This window comes from Nilaparvata lugens, chromosome 11 (assembly GCF_014356525.2).
Source record: "Nilaparvata lugens isolate BPH chromosome 11, ASM1435652v1, whole genome shotgun sequence".
Classification (NCBI taxonomy): Eukaryota; Metazoa; Arthropoda; class Insecta; order Hemiptera; family Delphacidae; genus Nilaparvata; species Nilaparvata lugens.
In genome coordinates, this window is record NC_052514.1 from 40301560 (window position 1) to 40320169 (window position 18610).

General features: G+C 34.0%; 1 protein-coding gene across 2 annotated transcripts in view; it reads right to left on the bottom strand.

Annotated features, from left to right (window-relative positions):
* LOC120353699 overlaps positions 1-18364 on the bottom strand; it is a 29755-nt gene extending 11391 nt beyond the window's left edge. For both annotated transcript variants that reach the window (XM_039438432.1, XM_039438431.1), the window contains exons 1-4: positions 18124-18364; positions 13501-13732; positions 8539-8832; positions 3492-3686 (exon numbers count right to left, since the gene is read on the bottom strand). In XM_039438432.1, the coding sequence (XP_039294366.1) occupies positions 3492-3686; positions 8539-8832; positions 13501-13732; positions 18124-18359 (957 nt within the window). In that variant the 5' untranslated portion in view covers positions 18360-18364. The remainder of the gene's footprint in view (positions 1-3491; positions 3687-8538; positions 8833-13500; positions 13733-18123) is intronic.
* Between the last annotated feature and the right edge of the window lie 246 nt (positions 18365-18610).

Below are 18610 nucleotides of genomic sequence, written 5' to 3' on the forward strand. Positions count from 1 at the left end.
CCTCCCAGACCTGCTTTAGAAATGTTGAAACTTGCGACGGTGAGCCCTTTCATTGCTCAAAATTTCAAGTATTTAATTAATTTTACCTATGTTTAATCTCTCAGTTAATCTGCAGAAATTGTTCATTCTTTTGATACATAATTCATAAATTTCTGTTCGTTAGTTTTCAAAGGACTTGCAGTTGCAAATTGTCTCGTGTTCAAGTGAGGTTAATTCTGCTTGGCTTGTTATTTGCCATTCCATTTCTGCTTCAGAAATCTCAAACGATTACTATTTGGTAAATTCATAAACTCTTGTTTGAAATAAACATTTCTTTTCGACGTCACTGTGATCATTGGTCAAGATCTATCGGTAGCTAGCTCCTGTTCAGCTCTACCCAGAGTTCCTTGTGTCTATACATATTGGAACTATCGGTGCGATTCCGAATTCTTCGGGTCCCCTCATCTCCAACACTATGTTGGGAAGGCTTTCTCGATAGTGAGCGATCTCCACGAGAAGTCACCTTCACTCTTCTGATCAGACTCGTTTTGGGTGAAACGAGGATTGCTTTTCCTGGGTCCTGTCGCCCGCCTGTCTCCGTCTTCGTCCTGTGCTGGATCCTCATCGTTGGATGCCGATTTCCTGTGTGATGATTACTGGTCCATCTACATTGCCGTCCTGCGCGATTTCGCCGTCTTTGGGCGTCCTGGTCAGTCATCTCGGCCTCTCCCCACTTCATTGCCTGTGGTCGCACTCTCAAATCCTAAGTTGAGTATCGTAAATTTTATGTCATATTATTTGCCTTTTTTCATCATAAGTTTTATTTTATTGTCAATTATTTTAAGATTCTCTAGTGGTCAATGTTGAACCCACTGAATTACTTACGTGCACTTTCAACAATAGTGCTTTACTCAATTCATGAACAGATTTATTTATGCAACGACTCGAATGTATATTACTGAAATCAACTGTCAAATCAACCTTGAAGTTATCCAAGGTCAATTCATAACTTTGAATAATTCTAATGAAGATAGCGCATAGCTGCAATTCATTGCCATTCATAGCTATAACCTAACTTATCATGTTCTTTGTGATTTATCCAACGAGTCCCAATTTGTGGGCCATTTGAATATTGTCGGATATGACTTCAAGCTATTAGTTATATTATATTATATCTACACTTCTCAGCTAGCATGATAGTTACAGTTCTTTATTTGAATACTGTATAAACAGACCTATGAGTTCAGACATCACATTAATTGTACTAATTACAATCTTCTACATTAAATGCAACCTTGATAAAATTGAATACAATTACATCAAGGTATTACATATTATATTATCTCATATTCTACATTATTTTGATTTATTTAATTGTATTGTATTGTTAATGATTCTATCCAGAATCTTTTGTAGGTTCCTATCTTTTGTTACTTGTATTGGAAGTTTAGTAGATAAATTCACTTATTATTTTATTGATCTCAAAATATTTGATTCAATCTTTGTATGTGGCCATCTGCCTATTATTACCTTATTATTATTAAATCTTATCTGGTTGATTCATTTAGTCTTTTATTGGCGTACTTACCACAATTCAAGCTATCAGTATTTTTATGCACAGAATTCAAAGATTTATTTGTAGGTATTTAAAACAACTATCATCCACAGTCCACTGCCCTGCCCTTGGATTCTGTCAACTATCTCTTTTAAATAGCTAACTGAAACCTTTCTCGAACCCTCCATTCTCACTTTTCAAAACACAAGAAAGAAGAAACAAGAATTAACCTCAAAATCGACAACACATGTAGCGCGAACGCGAAACTGCAAACAGTAAACAAAGTAGTAGCCAGTGCCAGCTAGAACAGTTCATAAGTGGAAACGGCTCTAGAAGGCAATGGTGCCAATGCAAAGCACACTATCACAGCTATGAGCTGCTTGGAAAGCAGCTCACCGTAAAGCTAATGTAAATAGTCTCCCACCCCCCACGGGGAGGGGAATTGAACTCGCCCAGCTACCATTTGAACCCATACTAACGCTTGGAGCAGTGATCCTGCTTGCTGTAGCGCGTAATTCAAAAGGTTATCTCAATGCGTGTACCTTGCTTGGTGCGCTCCTTATTGTTTTAATATTACAAGAAATTTGAGTATTACTATTACTTCAATCAATTTTCTATTGATTTGAACTTTAATTTATTGTAGCAATTTCATAGGGGGTTCACGTGCTCTTGTGCTCTCATGGACACGCCGCCACTGATTAAAAGTGATGCATTAACTAGCAGAAAGTGAAATTGAAAAAACAAATTTTGCAGTACAGTAATATAATTACTAAAATGCTTAGAAAATCAATGATTCGTACCACTAAATGATAAGTAACTATATTGATCTTCAATATAAATTATTATGTTTTATAATTTATGTTATGAACTGAACTCAAATAAAACCTTTGAGGTGGTGACGAAGACCTCTGTGTAGTTTTATGAGTAATAATTTTTTTCAGTTTAGCATAAGTTTAATTGTTATCGTATAGTAATACTATCTTATACACAGGTCCAATACCTCGGCATGGGCTCACACTCATTGGCAACTTATTTTTCAATAAAAGTTTTATCATAATTTATTGTATGGTATGAGATGAGGTATTTCTCTTTAATTGTAAGAATAAGACGTTGATGACCACTATTGTGACATTGACAAAATCAACGTTTTATTATCAGTTATAGACTATAAGTTTACAATATGTGTTCAATAAGTGTCAAATTGTATTTCCTTATCTTCTACTTTTTGCAATAGTGTTGCAATAATGTTTTGTTTATTTTCCAATATTTCATTCCAATTGAGTTTCCTACTGATAAGTAAAAAGGGGTCAAGTCACAAAATGTCGATTTTGACTTTTCTACATGTTCTTATTCAGAAAAATTTGCTTTTTTTGGTATAAAGAATTTAAGTCTATGTGGTATTATTTTAGAGTTATTCTCATGGTAAAATGGATACATCTCAGGAAATGTTATTCATGTTTGATATAAATGATGCAAGTCAACTTATAACCTTTAAAAGGTGGAGTTAAATCCAATAGGTATTGGTAAAAATTATCTAAGTCAACTTATAACTTTCAAGAAAAGAAATAGGTACGTTATTGATATAAATGATACAAGTCAACTTATAACTTTCAAGAGAAGAAATAGGTACAGTATTGATATAAATTATATAAGTCAACTAGAATCAAGATCAAAAATGGTCGAGTCATGAAATACTTTGATACAAAGTGTTTAAGTCGTACACATTTTTGTTTACAGCTGTATAAAAAATGTCAATATGTGAGAACCCATTATAGGACACAGTAAACATGTAACTTTAAGAAATATGTAGAGCAACGATCAGCGTTTTAATACTTACAATAATGATTCATAAATTTCATAAAGAATTTTTTTAACTTTGTTTTTGCTCTCCTGAAAAATCATGAAAACTGACAACACCTTTATACTCATCAGTACAGTTTATTCATTAATTTTTTACCTCTAGTGTTTCTCCACTGATCAATTTGATTCGGCGATCTAGGCTATTTAACTTCACTCCATTCTGTCGGAGTTCAATCTTGAAAGGCTCTTCAGTCTCTATTGAAACATTCGTTGAAACAGTGCTCTGGTTTTGCCACATGAATTGCCTCGTCTGTTTGTAGGTACTCGAATTCCACAGGTCTTCGCCTCTCACCTACAACAAGACTTTTGAGTGACTTTTCCAATCTACAGTACTGAAATCTCATTTCTACTTTCCTTGCCCTATTACCATAGGTAAGGAAAGTATTGCTTTCCGAAAAAAATTAAGGTACCCCAATTTCTAAATTTCTATACGTTTCAAGGTCCCCTGAGTCCAAAAAACTGGTTTTTGGGTATTGGTCTGTATGTGTGTGTGTATGAGTGTATGTGCGTCTGTGTACACGATATCACATCTCCCAATTAACGGAATGACTTGGAATTTGGAACTTAAGGTCCTTTCACTATAAGGATCCGACACGAACAATTTCGATCAAATGCAATTCAAGATGGCGGCTAAAATGGCGAAAATGTTGTCAAAAACAGGGTTTTCCGTGATTTTCTCGGAAACGACTCCAACGATTTTGATCAAATTCATACCTAAAATAGTCATCGATAAGCTCTATCAACTGCCACAAGTCCCATATCTGTAAAAATTTCAGGAGCTCCACCCCATCAATGCAAAGTTCGATTTTAGATTCCCAATTATCAGGCTTCAGATACAATTTAAACAAAAAAAAATCAAGTGGAGTAGAATGAGTATGAAAATCTCTACAATTAATGTTCAGTAACATTTTCACCTAAAATTGAAAATAAGCTTTAAATTCGAGAAAATGTGATTCTTCAATTGGAAATTATTGTTGATTCTATTAAATCATTCACTATGAAGAGATAGCAGACATCATGTGTGTCTCCAGCGTTATTGCCCTGTCACCAGCTGGCTCAAATCTTTGAATAGTAGACTTGAGATGCGTGGGAACACTAGCGTCAGGTGGTCAATTTTCATAACGGCAAGGAAAGTTGTGTGAGTGCGCCACACCAGATTTTTGCTCTATTGTGTGTATTATGTGAGTGGAAGTCTTCATTAAGAGTAATGTAAGGCATTTTTTCAAAGAGTATGCAGCTAATTCAAAAATTCACAGATTAATAACAGTACTATAGTAAGGTCCACGTTAAAATGACAGTGGATAAAGATAGAAGAATAGCGATGCCGATTCTCTGCATTAATTAATCATATTTCTATGCTGTCAAAAACATAATTGGCACCGTTGTGGACCTAGAAAAGGATAGTACCACCGGCTTTGTCGAATGATAGACAAGGATAGCAAAACCAAAGTTGATCAAATACTGTCATTATAACGTGGAACTTACTATAGTGTACAACCTACTCTAGAACATGGTACGCCACAGTGGAGTAGGTCATTCCCACACAGAAAACACTTAACAATGTAAAGGACACATTATAAGAAATGTTTATTGTAACTAACTAAACTATTGTATGTAATTGTAATTTATATAATCTATTTTTTTCTGTAATTGATGTAGTAGTTTTAGTTTTTTGGGAATTAAACATTTATTTATTTATTTAATAATAGTTTTCATCTCCAGTTTCACGAATGTACTGCAGATCTAAATAATAATTTGTTATACATTCTCTTATCTTCTTATTTCAAAACTTAAGAGATCCAACCTCAGTAGACTGCTTACTGTATTTAGAAAAATGATGCGGTGCTCATTTTATGAAGACATGATTCATTAATATCTCTACACTCTGAATAAAATGGGTTTAGACTTGGACAAAATATTCTTGTTGCAAAATCGTGTGAAATTTTTAACTTTTCATACAAGCTCATATCCAATGTGTTGAATTTGACAACATTGTATCGACTGACGACTGAATTGTATAATATCGACGATAATCCTTGTTTCTTTCTCTCAATTTTTAATTTCTTTGTAGAGCAATTTTTGTGGGATCGACTGACGACTGAATTGTATAATATCGACGATAATCCTTGTTTCTTTCTCTCAATTTTTAATTTCTTTGTAGAGTGATTATTGTAATTTTTTTGATTGGGGAGCAATTTTTGTGGATTTTCCCGTATGCTCACATATTGTTTTAAATAAATAAATATATAAATTGAATATATCTAGTCCATTGGCGTAGATTGTTGTTTGACATTGGGGGGGACGTACTTGGGGGTGTCCCCCAGCAAAGATTTTTTTGAAAAATAGCTTATTAAAATGGTGATTTTTAAAGCATATTTCACATCAAATCAGTTTAAAATCCTCTTATTTGGCAGTGGTAAGTTAGTGGGTAAATAAATAGAATTCTGAGTTGATAGTTTCAAGTTTTACTAAATAAAGATTATTAAAAAAAAACAGCATAATAAAACAGGATTAGTTGTATTGTTTGTTTTGATTACCAGCCATAATTTGAATCTGCAATAGATTTTTCCGGGGGACATAGCATGTACCATAAAATATTGGTGTTGAAGCGTCCCCCCCCCCACAGGTTCTACGCCCATGATCTAATCATGTGGGCTTGCATCAAAGGAATGAAGCTTCGCACAATTTGGCAACACTGATGTTTTGGAAATTCTGAGATATTGCAATTATTCAAATGCTAATTTATTAATAATTATTATTAAACGTCAATCCAAATCAAATGCTGTAAATCTCCCCGAAGACTTCTGCTACTGCAAATATTGACAACAGGGTAAACAGCTTGATGGAAATTCGATGAGCGCTACTGTTTAGAAATTATTTGTCCGCCCGGGAATATTTGTCACGGATATAATATCTAGCCTCTACTTATTTCATTCAGTATAAATTATGGCAAACTACAAATCTATGAAAATGCTATAAAGCCAGTTGTGTTGTATTGGGCAGAAACCTGGGTTTTGAAAAAGAGAGATGAAGACCTTCTGAGTGGAAATATGGGAACGGAAGATTCTGAGAAGAATATATGGTCCAGTATGTATTGATGAGGAATGGAGACTTCGTTCGAATCAAAGGCTGCGTGACCTGTACAGAAAACTACTTTTTTTTTTAACAATAATTTATGTACGATAGCACGTCCAGAAAGTAAGTTCCATTTCAATTTATATCCGCTACAGCACTGCGATCGCAGTTCCGCACATTCACGGTAGACGCTCTGTATAAAGGAGAAGAAACGTGCGCCATTTGGAGATCGATGTCAGCCACGTACACTTTGTTGTGCTTGTTTACAATGTCAGTGTTGATTGAAAATCCCGCCGCTTGTGAAATCAGGTCTGTGATTCGTTTTCTGAATGCAAGTAAAGTGAACCCAAGTGAAATTTATCGGCAAATTTGTGATGTTTATGGACAAAGTGCGATGAGAGATTCAATGGTGAGAAGATGGGTCCGTCAGTTCAATGACGGACGTAGTGATGTGCTTGATGAAGAACGAAGTGGGCGTCCATCTTTGGTTACAGAAGAACTGGTTCACGCGATTGATGACAAGATCCATGAAAACCGAAGGTTTACAATTAGTGCTCTCGCTAAGGAATTTCCCCAAATTTCACGATCACTAATGCATGAAATTGTTACCGGAAAACTGAAATTTCGACAAGCTGAAAGAAACTTTTTCCAACTGGTTGAAGACACAGGCAGCAAATTTCTATGAAGAAAGCATACAAAAACTGGTGCCACGCTATGACAAATGTCTGCAAAATTTCCGTAGTTATGTGAAAAAGTAGTTAAGAGTTGTAGAATTTTGTGCAATAAATAACTTTTCTGTATCTGTACACAATTTAATTTTATTACCAAACGGAACTTACTTTCTGGACCTACCACGTATTTGTTACTTATTTATTTATTACAATACAATTGTGGAGGCAAACAGGTAGAACCTAAATATTGCCTCCTTAACACTAGTTACACATTTCAGATATTCGATTTACAGTTAAAATAAAAACAAAATAAGAATAAAAATAAAAATAAGATAGTAAAGTTAAACAAGATGAAAGTATTGAGAAATAAACTAAATATGTATGTATACAATATGAATGCTGTAAGAAATGTATAGTTATATTGTATACTTGAACAAAATGAAAGTGATGAAAAATAAACGAAATATGTATGTATAAATAATGTATGCTGTAAATATATAGTTGCAAGTCGGAATTAAAATAGAGAGAAAAAAAATCGAAAGGGATAGAGAGAAGCACAACAAGATTACCATTCATTGATGAGAACATTAACAAGTACTAATGTGCGAGATAAATTACTTTTAACATGAAGAGGAGAAACCCATTTCTCCCTCCACAGTTTGTAGCATAGTCACAGACGGACATCCTGCGCACAATTGGATGCGCTGTGTCATTTCACTTCAGGTTCTTGTGATGAACACATCTCCGTAACATACACAAACATATCACTTTGGAACATTGCCAGTGGAGGGGAGCGAAGCGTTACAAAGCTCTCTCACACAGACACAAGAGAAGGAGAATGCTGCTAGGTAGTGGGAGAGATTAGTGGAGGATAGAGCATGGACCTCTCCATCTTTGAGAAAGAGCCGTGTTAAAAGAAAATTATCTCGCACTTTAGCTCTGGATGATATTGTGAGCCTTTTTCCTGAAGCTGCCAAAACCATCCCCAAGCACATCAACCACACCTCCAAGACCATACAGCAATCTGGGGATTCGATAATCCTATTGTATCCGATTAATCCTATCCTATTGTACATGAGATAAAAGTGAGACGCTTGAGCTGGTTAGGCCACGTAGAAAGAATGAGTGATTCAAGAGCCGTTAAAACAGTCTTCAGAGAAAACCCAGGTGGAAGAATTTCAGCCTTCTTCCACCTGGGTTTTCTCTGAAGACTGTTTTAAAAAACATGGACGTCCACGCATGCGCTGGCTGGAGGATGTAAAAGATTATCTTCGGAGAATGGGCGTTAGGGGATGGAGACGCAAGGCTGCCGACAGAGAGGAGTGGAGAGACATTCTAGAGGAGGCCAAGGTCATGGATGGGCTGTAGCGCCATGAAAAAAAATGGTGCTGCACTTACAAAGAACTGTAGCATGCTTTCATCCTCATCATGCAGCAGAACCAGCTTGGGTTTATCCACGTTTATTTTCACAAGTAGATGAGCCGTTTCCACTGCCGCCATCTTGCTTTGGTCCCAATCTGGATGTTTCGGCTCAAAATCGGGATCCGGGAACACACAGCCGACCAGGACAGCGTTCAGAGATAGTGGCGGCGTTTCTGCATTGTCAGCATCAAATTCCACGTCCCGAGGGTTCACATTCAAGGTCAGGGTTCGCTCCGTCCATGATCTCAAACGAAAGTAGGGCTCGTCAACCTGTGTCAATCAATTGATACACAGTTAGATTCTGTATCTTGTGATTTGATACACTTCAAACAGTAATATTATTGTCGATTATTTTATACACAATGAGATAGTGTATCTTAAGATTTGATACACAACAAACAGTTTTCGGTTGATACACAGTGAGATAGTGTATCTTGAGATTTGATACACTTCAAACAGTAATAAATTCTCTAAATTTTTTTTTGTTTCTACAGTTACTTTTTTCTAGTTTTCTCAAATTGGAGTGCTTACTGAATGCTCGTTGCTAGCGCACAAACTTTGTTTTGCTTGCAACGCCAATATTATATATTTTACTATTATTCAGTTTCAATAAAAGCTTTTGTATTTTTGTTAGTAAGTTTCTAATGTATGAAACTGAATTTTGTTTTCCATGTTTTGTGAATTATTTATATGAATTTGGCAATAAATTTGATTTGATTTGATTTGAAATTATTGTCGATTATTTTATACACAATGAGATAGTGTATCTTGAGATTTGATACACTTCAAACAGTTTTTTTAGGTTGAGAAATTTCATTTCATTAATTTCATTTCATTTATTTATTTATTGTATAAAATACTATAATCATAATACAATTATGACATTGGAGGAAAAACTAGGCTGAGCCTGTACTATTTCTCTCTAAAAATTTTGATAAAATGTTAATGTTGTCCAAAAGATAAGGTTATATAGTCACACACTGCTTCGTCGTCACTTGATTTTTGGTCCAGAAATGATGATTTAAAATTTTGAATTTTGAAGGTTGATTTTATACTCTAAATAAATTACAGAATGTATCACAATAAATTAAAAACTCTAGAAATATTGCACTTATTTGATAAAATTGAATACAAAATCAAAAACCTACTCACTACCTATTTGTTATTCACAGCTGTTGAAAATAAACACTTATCTATCAAAATTTATTTATTGATAGACATATACATATAAAGGCTCACAGACAGTACCACGAAGAGCCTTTTTTACACAATTAATAGATAACCATACTACATAATAAAGAAAACTTAAAAGATGAAAAATATTATGGAAAAAATTATAGAAGAGAATAAGATAAAAAGTAAATCAAAAATTGAAATAATAAAAATTAATAATATAAAGATAAAGATAAACAAAAAGAGTTTCAGCCAGAGCTCATAACATTTCATGACTCAAACGAGCTACAGGATAAATAATTCATTTCACAATTTTTCTTAAAGACATTAAATGAGTTCGAAAACTGATCTATATGTTCATTCAAAGTTATTATATAATCTTGGACTTTTAATAAGAAACGAATTATAGTGATGAGTAGTTCTCACAAAAGGGATGTTGAACAATATATTTTTTCTAGGCCTAGCATAAGGTACATTGAAATTCAATAAATTTATGAATGATGGAATATGAACTTCATGATTTGAAATGTTGAATAATAGCAATAGAGCATTCACAGATCTGCATAATTCTAGAGAGTGCACTTTAAATTTCGATCTTAACTCACTAGTTGGGAAATTAAAGGGGCAAAAGCAATTAAATTTTTTCATGTATAAATGTCTCAGAATTCCATTTTGAATGTTTTCAATTTCATAAATGTTTGTCACATTATAAGGCTCCCAAACTACTGCAGCATATTCAAGTTTACTGCTAACTACAGTGCATTGAATATTCTTAAAATAACATCACAATTAGTGAATGGTTTGGTTTTGCGAAATATAAAACCCGGTATAGTTATTTGTGCAACTAGTGCGCAAAGTGACAGTTCACTGCACCGAAAGAAACGTTTAGGAATGGCTTCTTGAGTGCAGCAGAGGAACTTTGCGCACATATTTCACATTCAATTTTTCCTACAGTTACCATTGAATATGAGAAGTGGTTGATTGAATGATCATGGGTAAAATGATGACTGAAATCCATCAAATGTTTGTGTGTGTGTGTGTGATGCTGTTATTAATAGCAACTTTAATTCATTTAAAAATTAATAATCCAATTGAAGTTGAAAATTCTCAGCCAAAGTTCTCATTTTTATTCATTCAAGAATCAGAAAAAATACAGATGGAACAAAAACTTCACATTCAAAATACAAGCCAACAGCTTGTTGGCTGAACCGAGATGCAAGATGGCTGAACACAACAAGATGGCTGAACCGACAAGCGCGCGACCTAGCGGGAAGAATCGTACCTAAGTTTGTTTCATCCAGCTAAAAATTACTGAAACACAATTCAGAAATTTAGACTTTTGCTCAAATTAACGAGAAAAATGATCAAAGTAAACTGAAAAATATTTATAAAAATAACATAGACAACAGAGAATATTTATTATAGTATTGTTATGTTTTTTATTATTTTTATTTATATGAATATCGAACGGTGATCATCTAACCTCAAAATTCGAATTTTATAATGTATATTTGCTACTTTTCTCATTTCTTGGAGTTGAAATAATAATTATCAATAGAAAAGAACTATTATTTATTATTTAATGATGAGAATTCGTAAATGATGATTATTTAATTATGATTTAGATGAACATTATTCTTGTTTTGGATTTCCAGATTGGGATTTTATCATAAATGTAGGGTAGTCATTGAAATGAGTCTTATCTAAATCTAACCACAGTCATTTTTACCAACTTAATTTTTGTTTTCGTGCACTAATCCTCCATATAACCCACCAACTATTTTGTGTTGCCATGTTGCAAATCTGGAGTGCAGAAAATTTTTTTTCCTACAGTTACGTTGAAAAGTGGCCATTGCTGCACTGATTACAGAACGCAAAGAATCACTTTTCCGCTCTAGTGCGGGAAAAATTTTTCTGCACTCCAGATTTGCAACATGGCAACGCAAAATACTTAGTAGGTTATATGGAGCAACAGTGCAGCAAAATCAAAATGAAGTTGGTAACAGTGACTGCTGTGGCTGCTATAGTGAGCAGAGGTGCAACCAAGCACAACGCGCTAATTATTACTATTATATATTATAACCAAGGACAATGAGGACTTTAGGATTTTAGGATTAAGCTTTTTATCAATAATAAAATTACACAGAAAAACATTTGATGCATTTCAGGCAATTTTACCCATAATTACCCACTTTTCATATTCAATGGTAACTGTAGGAAAAACTTAATGTGAAATACGTGCGCAAAGTTCCTCTGCTGCACTCAAGAAACCATTCCGCCCTCGCCTACGGCTCGGGCGTAAACGTTTCTTTCGGTGCAGCAAACTGACACTTTGCGCACTAGTTGCACAAATAACTATTCCCGCACTAGAGCGGAAAAGTGAATCTTTGCGTTCTATAATCAGTGCAGGAATCGTCACTTTTCAAGGTAACTGTAGGAAAATTTATTAGCACTACGTAGGGTATATATATAGTTAATGTGGTCCTTCAGATCAAGTCTTGGGTCCATGCTAACTCCAAGATCTCGGATGTTATTAACATACTCAAGATTGTCACCTCCCAATGTATGCCTTGTATACACCATAAATTTAGTTTTAGATGCATTCAACTTGAGTCTGTTCTGACAACACCATAGGTTAACTCAATCAAGATCGTCCTGCAATCTGACACAATGATCAATGCTTTTTATTGACCTATAAAGTTTTACATCATCTGCAAATATCAGGATTTCAGATTCTTTAATGCAATCAGGGAGATCATTAATTAAAAGAAGAAACAAAAGAGGTCCAAGATTGGATCCTTGTGGTTGATTACACAGTGAGATTGTGTATCTTGTGATTTGATACACTTCAAACAGAGGTTGTTGATTATTTGATATACAGTGAGATTGTGTATCTTGTGATTTGATACACTTCAAACAGAGTTGTTGATTTTTTGATACACAGTGGGATTGTGTATCTTGAGATTTGATACACTTCAAACTGTTATCATTGACTGAATGGGAACATTTATTGATGTTACCACAATGATCCACATATCCTAAGTTACCACAGGCTTAAAACTGTGATGTTACTTATGAAAGGAATAACCGGCAACTTGGAATAATGAACCTTTTAGGGCCGTTTGCAAAGTCAAAGCTTAAACTCGATTCAATCAGCTGGTGGCTTAAACTTAAAATGAAACACATTATAACAAACGAGACTTGATACGGATTTTATCCAGTAAAAAGTAATGAATAATTCTAAATCCACTTCTACAATAAATCTAATCTCTGATCAATTTGATGAGGCATATTATAAAGTATGTAATTGAAATAAATAAATATGAAGTGACCTGGCTGGCTCAGAGGTCTGGTGTAAAAGTTTTTGGCACCTGATCTATTTCAGAACCTCTGACCTCAATAGAAGAATATTTAAAGACTATGGCCCAGTTGCACAACAGCCGGTTAAATTTTAACCGTGATTAATTCCACAAGAACCAATCAGAGAAGGCGTTTTTGAAAAGATGGCTTCTCTGATTGGTTCTCGTGGATTTGATCACGGTTAAAATTTAACCGGCTGTTGTGCAACCGGCATTATATGTTTATTGAGAGATGATTACGGTACCTAAATAAAACACTCAAAAAAGTGTAGGAGTTTTGTTTTTGTTTTCAGTTCGCACCTGATCTATTTCAGAGCATTATTTGACGACATGATTTAAATACTGCTTTAAAAATGTATTTGATTATTGAGGAGCCTAAATCAAATACACAAAAAATCCACTCAACTGAGAACGTATTCAAGTAAACATTGCCATAGAAGGGGTTCAACGTCAGTCCCCAATCGTTGGGATCTTCTGATGCATCCCATAAGTCCAACTTGAAAGGGTGCGTCTTTCTTGACACCCTATAGTCGAGGATATTGTGAATGGACCAATGCACCAAAATATCGGATGATGAGTTGTTCTTCACTCTTACCGGGTAGGATTGCATGCTGTCTTGATAATGTATGGAACATAATCTGTTGATGAGACAAGATGACTAGATTACGTCATATTCTAGAAACTATAATAATATTCAAAACAAGTAAGTATCCTATTATAATATTAAGCGAGCAATTTCTGTAAATATTTATATTTTTGGTTATTTATATATGGTTATTTATATGTCCAACAGATCTCGAAAACGGCTGTAACGATTTTCACGAAATTTGGAACATAGTTGGTTTATGATATAAAAATTCGATTGCACTAGGTCTCATCCCTTGGAAAACTCGCTGAAGGACATGAAAAGGATAATAATAATTCATCCTTGGAAAAACACATGATAATTTCGTCGTATGTTGATAACAGAAGATGCGAGTGCTTGTGTGGAAGAGAGACAGAATTAAGTTCAGCTGTTAAACTATTTGCAATCAATCAGCTTTTCTCACGAGAAAAAATATCTAGAAATTTTAATCCACTTGATCCGATAATAATCCGATTTGTAGACATGACAATCATGGTATATCATTCTAAATTAGAGTATATCATAATATTCTCAAAGTTAATCATTATTTTACAGTTTTAAGTGATTAGTGAGTGTCATTTTGTTATTCAATTTTGTTTGTAAACAATCTAAATTAGAACTTTTCTGTTTTCAAATGTTTGGATTGAAAATTGATCCTGAATTCAAGATTATGAAACTATGGAACATAACCTACTTTTTGAATAATTTATATTGTATAATCAAAATTCGGGAAAGAAAGAGTTTTGGGCTGTGCCAGTTAGTCCTTCGCCAATCATTTTGAAGAATTGTGTTCTGCTTATCAATAAAAATAAATAACGAGCGAAGCTCGGTGCCCCAATATTAAGTATTAACTAGCCAGTAGTCTTCACCTTCAGCGGTATAAAATCAAATCAAATTTTATTCCGTCAGAACTATAAAATAATACAATGAAACTAATAATCCTCAATAAAAAGTTATGTAAAATAATAATACATTATTATAATGATCATAAGAATAAGAACACTCTCGGTCGGTATATTGTCACTAATATCAATTCTATAGGTGTTTTTTTTTCTCCTGCATCTCAGCTTCTCGTATAGTTTTTCTCTTTTATTTCTTAAATTTCTTTATCTCTTTTCTGACTTCAATGAGAAATCACTGGGCTATCCGCTGGTCTTTAATATTAGTATGTTCCCTAACTTGAATGTTGGATTTTACTACTGAGTGCATATATTATTTATTTATACATTGGTAATTCAAACACCTGGTATCATAGATACATAAGTATATAATATACTAGTTTGTATACTACCAAAAGTTTTAGCTATTCATTTTAATTTGTAAAAATTATAAATAAAATAGATAAATAAAATAGATTTGTAATTTTAAGTTATTTATTTTAACGTAAAGTTGGTATCATTTAGAAAATCTTATTGCTCATTATTGTTTAAGCTTATTCACGCCTAGACATGCTGACCAGAACTCACCCCTACACACAGATGTATATAGTCTTTGTAGGGGTATTCCATACATTTATATTACAATAATTATAGTAATTGTATTTAATATTGTATAAATGGATTTTCTGGAATAAAGAATATTTGAATTTCTATTATATATATATATAATATATATATATATATATATGCAAGTATCCCCACACAGGGTAGCCTATATGCAGAGATCTCAGAAATAATCTAATATTTACTTACTTTATGCTATAGGTATAGGCTATTAATAGGGACACATATTAGAAATTAGGAAATAGTATTGTATTTGCTTTTTGGGATGTCTTTGATTGTTTATTCATTTTTTGAAAAATGAATAGTCATAGTATAAGAATAAAATAATTGATATTCTAGTAAATAAATACATTAGACATTTCGAGCAGAAAACATGAAATTAAGATAAAGAAAGGAAAAAAGATGTTGTCGAATTCCACTATAACATTTTTATTCACCAAAACTAGTTTTTCTCATTAAAATATCAGCTTCAGTTGCCACTGAAGATGTTGCCATAGGCAACGAAAACTAGTTTTGGTGAATAAAAATGTTATAGTGGAATTCGACAACATCTTTTTTCCTTTCTTTATCTTAATATGGAGAAGTTCCACAATATCTCTGATAAAAGTGTTAAACATGAAATTTTCGACATGCTAGCAACTTTTTTGTTTCAAAAGATAAGTAGGTGGTGAAAGCGATAAAGTTTCTCAAAAATAATTGAAATTATTTTTCCAATTGTCAAACGTAGTCGGAAGATCGTATTTTGGTCTCCAAGGAATTTCAAAGTTAGGAGAGCGGCTGCATGGAATGCAGAAGGCATTGTATGCCTGAAGGCATACTGTATGCTGAAGGCTAGCAATTTACAATAGATTTGACAGAATTATTTCAAATACAAGCAGCTGATTGCCTCTAGAAAGGCTGTAATGAAACACTGCTTGAATTATTCGAGGCGAGGTTGTCATTTTCACTATTTATTATCATGTGGCTTACAGTGTTACTGAATTTTTCAATAGTTCTCTATTTTGTTTTTGTTGGTTCCAGCTATTGAGAGTATTTGGTGGCACACCATTCAGCCGCAATCCTTGACTTTGAAACTCCTGAGAGACCAAAATACGCTCTTCCGAGTACGTTTGACATTGGGAAAGTAATTTGAATTATTCTGAGAAACTTTCTTGCTTTCACCACCTACTTATCTTTTTAAACAAAAAAGTTTCTAGTATGTCGAAAATTTCATGTTTTCTGCTCGAAATGTCTTGACATGACGAACATAATCATTAATTGAAAAATAACTAAAAGTCGGATAAAAATGATCCAGACATTAATAGAAAGGAGATATTCTCCCCGTTAATTTGATATAAAATTATTACGCATTACGACGCCCCATGATTCTGAGAGAAGTGATATTTAAAAGAAAAACAATCTTCGCGATGTTTCCAACCCCGAAACTTTTTTAGTACTACTATGATATCGGGGATGATACTCTACATCCAATTCTGACGTCGAATTGGAAATTTGAGAAAGTTGCAATTTTACACGATTTGGCAACCCTGTAATTTCCTCGGATGGAGGGCCAAGTCTCAACTTGTTTTACACAAACTATAAGTGTTATTTTTGCCCTCTTTTTGAATCTCGGAACCACATCCACCAAAAGTTAGGGTCCATACCCTATGGTTTGTGAAAATGTCCAGGAAATGTCCACTTAGGTGAATCTCGTTCATGTTTGATGAGGGTTTTCGGTTCCCTATAATATACTATTATTAAACCGAGTGACTTTACCGCTTACCGAAACGTTACGTTACCTCATCATCGCTATGAAAGACATTCGCCTAAAATGGAGTTTTTTTGTGAATTTTCACAAACCATGGTGTATAAGTCTTACTTTTTTGTAATATTTTTTTGATATTCTTTTATTCTTTTTGAATCACTATGTACATTATATTAATTCTGTACTCGAAAATTCAAAAAATGAACTGTGAATTTTCAACTATTACTATTTAGTTATCTAGTTAGAATAATAATTATTGTTTTTGTTCAACTGTCACAACTTTGTATTATTGAATTTTTGTATTTTTGGTGAAATTAATTTTTCGCCACACTGTACAGAAAGCAGCTGTTTTCCAGTCCCTACGTAGATCTGAAAGACCTTGTTTGCAGACGACGTCAGAAAGGGTTTCTTTTCCGGTCTAGGCCAGAAAGTTGTCTCTTTCCAGCCGCTTATGGCTGGAAACAACGCGCTAATTATTATTAATAAGTCATCCGCTAGATCGGGCGAGTGTCCACTTTCATAATAAGCTGAAGTCGCCATGATTTTAGTTCCAGTTTCGAATCAAACTAATTCGCTTCGCAACCAGTTTTATTCAATTATTTATTGTTGATTAGTGCATTCCGAATTTTCAAAAATGCTTGAAGATGACTGTGGTATTCCAAGTGAAATTTTAAAAGAATCTGAAATCCTGACTGCAAATCTTCTACCACTAAAATCAAGAGATAGGTACGATAGCTTAACGAGTATTCTTTATTTATTTTGTCAGCAATACCTGTAGTGTGGCGAAAAATATCGTTCGCACCACGGGCAAAAATGTTTTTCCAGCTCTCAATCTTTTCTAGTCCTCGGCCTACGGCCTCGGACTTGAAAACCGATTTCGAGCTGGAAAAATCTCATTTTCTGCTCTAGGTGCGAAATATACTATTTCTTAAATTGATTTTCTGTTCCAATGCCCATAGTCCAAGTGTGCAATGTTTGAACACTTCCATAGGAACAAATTTAATCACTTTTCAATAGCATGGGCTACTTTTAAAAAGATATTTAAAAAAAATAAATTATTATTGATATGTTTTTTCAGAGCGGATTCATGTGAGAGCAGAATTTTAGTGAGTAAAGGGAATTCAAATTCGAATCCCCCGATTTTTAATTGTGGTTTACCTTAGAACTGGCTTACAGAACGCTGGAAAACTTATCGGATTCGATGTGCAAATTATTTCCAGTTGAAAAGAGACAGGAGGTAACTGCCCATCCCCCTCTATTGTCAACACATCGCGGTAAACGCCCCAAGATGTTGCGAAAGCCCAGATGGACAGCTCTGTTGCTCCATCATTGTTCGTTAATTTTCCAGAAGGGTTTTGAACACAGACCACAACTCCCATGTCTGGTTGTATCATAGATTTCCATCCTGCAAATCCAAGAAAATACATCTATTTAAGTTTTTTACCAACTGTGAAAATCATTTAAAACTAACAGTTCTGTGAACAGTAGACCTCGCGCAGTTATAAACCGCAGCCTCCTCTTATATTGTCCATCAGAGTAAATCCTGTCTGTATGTCGTGTCGGCGAGATATCGGTGTGAAAACGGCTAATGGCTGTTGGGTTTGGTGTATCAAAAATGCTAACATCAAAAGCTAATCTCCTTCAA